At 42.7% G+C, this 2,311-nt stretch overlaps 2 protein-coding genes across 2 annotated transcripts; both read right to left on the bottom strand.

Annotated features, from left to right (window-relative positions):
- Positions 1-284: 284 nt before the first annotated feature.
- Positions 285-1,148, bottom strand: MELLADRAFT_88297 (uncharacterized protein; the record flags this gene model as incomplete). The annotated part of the gene is made up of 3 exons (XM_007411487.1): positions 285-632; positions 699-885; positions 949-1,148. The coding sequence occupies 3 exons, from the start codon at positions 1,146-1,148 to the stop codon at positions 285-287; spliced, it is 735 nt and encodes a 244-aa protein (XP_007411549.1).
- Positions 1,149-1,478: 330 nt separating this feature from the next.
- On the bottom strand, positions 1,479-2,082 carry MELLADRAFT_37013 (uncharacterized protein; the record flags this gene model as incomplete). The annotated part of the gene is made up of 2 exons (XM_007411486.1): positions 1,479-1,638; positions 1,700-2,082. Coding segments are annotated over 2 exons (543 nt in total), but the record flags the coding sequence as incomplete, so codon positions are not given.
- Between the last annotated feature and the right edge of the window lie 229 nt (positions 2,083-2,311).

A 2,311-nucleotide genomic window follows, 5' to 3' on the forward strand; every position in this document is an offset into this window, starting at 1 on the left:
TGATGATTCTATGGTTTTGGAAAACTGAGTACTTTATTTTGCTATTACCTGCATCTCTGTGTTTGGTAAACTTTGTAGTGGTCAATGGTATTGATTGTTGTGAGCAAAGTAATCACACTACGAGATACAATACTCTAAAAGTAATCACACTACGAGATACAATACTCTTGTTTTCGGAAGAAGAAAAAAAAGGACAGAAGAGAATTTTTTCTAGGATAAAAGCCACTTGTGGTCGGTTTGAAACACAAATTCTACATATATTTTTGGATGGAACCCTCCATCATCTAGACATATTCTGCATAGCATGCATTCACATTGCCTATATCATCCATGACATCCATTGTGTCCCCAGGTTGGAGGTAATCTTTAAGTTGATCCTTTGGAACTGACAATGTAATTATTTTTCTAGCCAGAGATGCTTTTTTCTTCTGTACCTGAGGGGTATAAAATGTTTTTGCAGATGATGGTGAGTGTAGCCCTTTCTGGAAGCTGATTACTTGACTCACATTGAATAGGTGCTGTTCAACAGATTGCCCTGCAACCACATGATACACCTTCACGGGGTGAGTCTGCCCTATTCGATGTAGACGGTCAATTGCCTGTTGCACAATCTGTGGATTCCAATGGGCATCCTAATGATATTACTTTTAGCTAATATTGACCACTGCATACATATGAATGAATGATAACAAACACACCATCAGATAGACCTCGTCAGCGCAGGTCATATTCAAGCCCACACCTCCAGCTTCAATAGATACTATAAAGGCCTCAATGTTGTTATCGTTCTTGAATCTGTTGAGTTGGCATGTCCTCTCATGAGTTGTCATGTCACCGTGCAAGGTGCCGCTGCCAATGCCGTGACAATCCAAAGCAATCTTGATCCTGTGGGGTGTGCAGGTTAGCTTACAGGCCAAGTGATATAACAGAGACATAAAATATAATTACCACTCCATGAAACACCTCCATTGGGTATAGATAACAGTCTTCTTGCATAGACCTTTATGCAAAGTTCTATGCTTCTTTTTGAGCTGGGAAACCAAGTATGCAAGCTTGCTACTCAGTGACCAGTCCTCCAGGTAGGCTGGCCTGGCATCAGCAGTCAGTGCCCTCCCATCCGGCACCATGATTCCAAGCTCCTCCTCCATCTCCGTAATCTTGGTCTGATTGAGCTCTTGTTCTTGCTTGAATAAAAGAGGGTGATTGCATGTCATCCTGAGATTCATCAATTGTCTGAAATATTCACCCTGTTTATGTTGGATTTGAGATTCCACACCAAAGTCCTGAAGAAATCTTTCATAATGTTGCTGATATATTGCTTTCACTTTTTGATGCATTTCCAATAAAATGGTCTCATGGTATATTGGAGGTAAATTTGATAGGTGGCTTGATTTGGTCCGCCTAAGCATGAAGTATCTTAGAAGCTGGCTGAGTGTGTCCAAATTTCCTTGATGAACCGGCAGAGTGATTTGACGGTACCATACTGAGTCTTCTTGAAAAGGTTTGATGTGCAGAAATTTGAAGAGCATGTGCAAGTCGCCAATTCTGTTATGGAGCGGAGTACCAGTGAGACAGAGCCGGTTGACTGATTCCAAAGAGGTGAGGACTGCATGGGAGGCGGTTTCATTACGAATTACACTGGCACCAGTAAAGGGTCAGTTTGGTCACAGACCTTTGGTTGCAAAGAGAGAATACTCACTGAGCTTCATCAATGACCACCCTGTACCATCTGGTTGTAAAAGGAACCCGGGTTGATCCACCAAGCCGTTGGTCATACATAAGTGTTTTTGGGGTTGTAATGACAATGTCGGCTGAGTGGATATCACGTAGAGGTATTTTGAATCTGTCGGTGCCATGCCAGCGCAAGACTTTCAAGCTGTTTTTTCTAGTGTGTTTTCCAACCTCCTCTTCCCAGTTGTCCATGAGGCTAGTAGGACATATCAAAAGAGTGGTGTGAGAAGCTCGCAGCTGAGTGTCTAGAGGGTTGACGGCTGATGCTGAATGCTGATGTTCGTATTGTCTTGACGCATCCAGTGTTGTAGCAATTAAAGAAATAGTTTGAATTGTTTTTCCAAGCCCCATGTCATCAGCTAGAATTGATGCCCTAGGGCTGACTGGTCCGGTTTGTTCCTCAGTGACAATAAATTCTTCTCCACAGAGACGGTGACACCACCGGTTGAAGGGTGGCATTGATTTATAAAACCAAAGGGAGTGATAAGTTTTGGAATCCGGATTTTCTCTGTCCAACAAAAATGCCAGGCCCTGCTTTTGATGGGGGTGCAGCTGAGAAGTAACTATGCCATAATAATGC

The sequence above is a fragment of the Melampsora larici-populina genome, assembly GCF_000204055.1.
Source record: "Melampsora larici-populina 98AG31 unplaced genomic scaffold MELLAscaffold_25, whole genome shotgun sequence".
In the NCBI taxonomy this organism is placed as follows: Eukaryota; Fungi; Basidiomycota; class Pucciniomycetes; order Pucciniales; family Melampsoraceae; genus Melampsora; species Melampsora laricis-populina.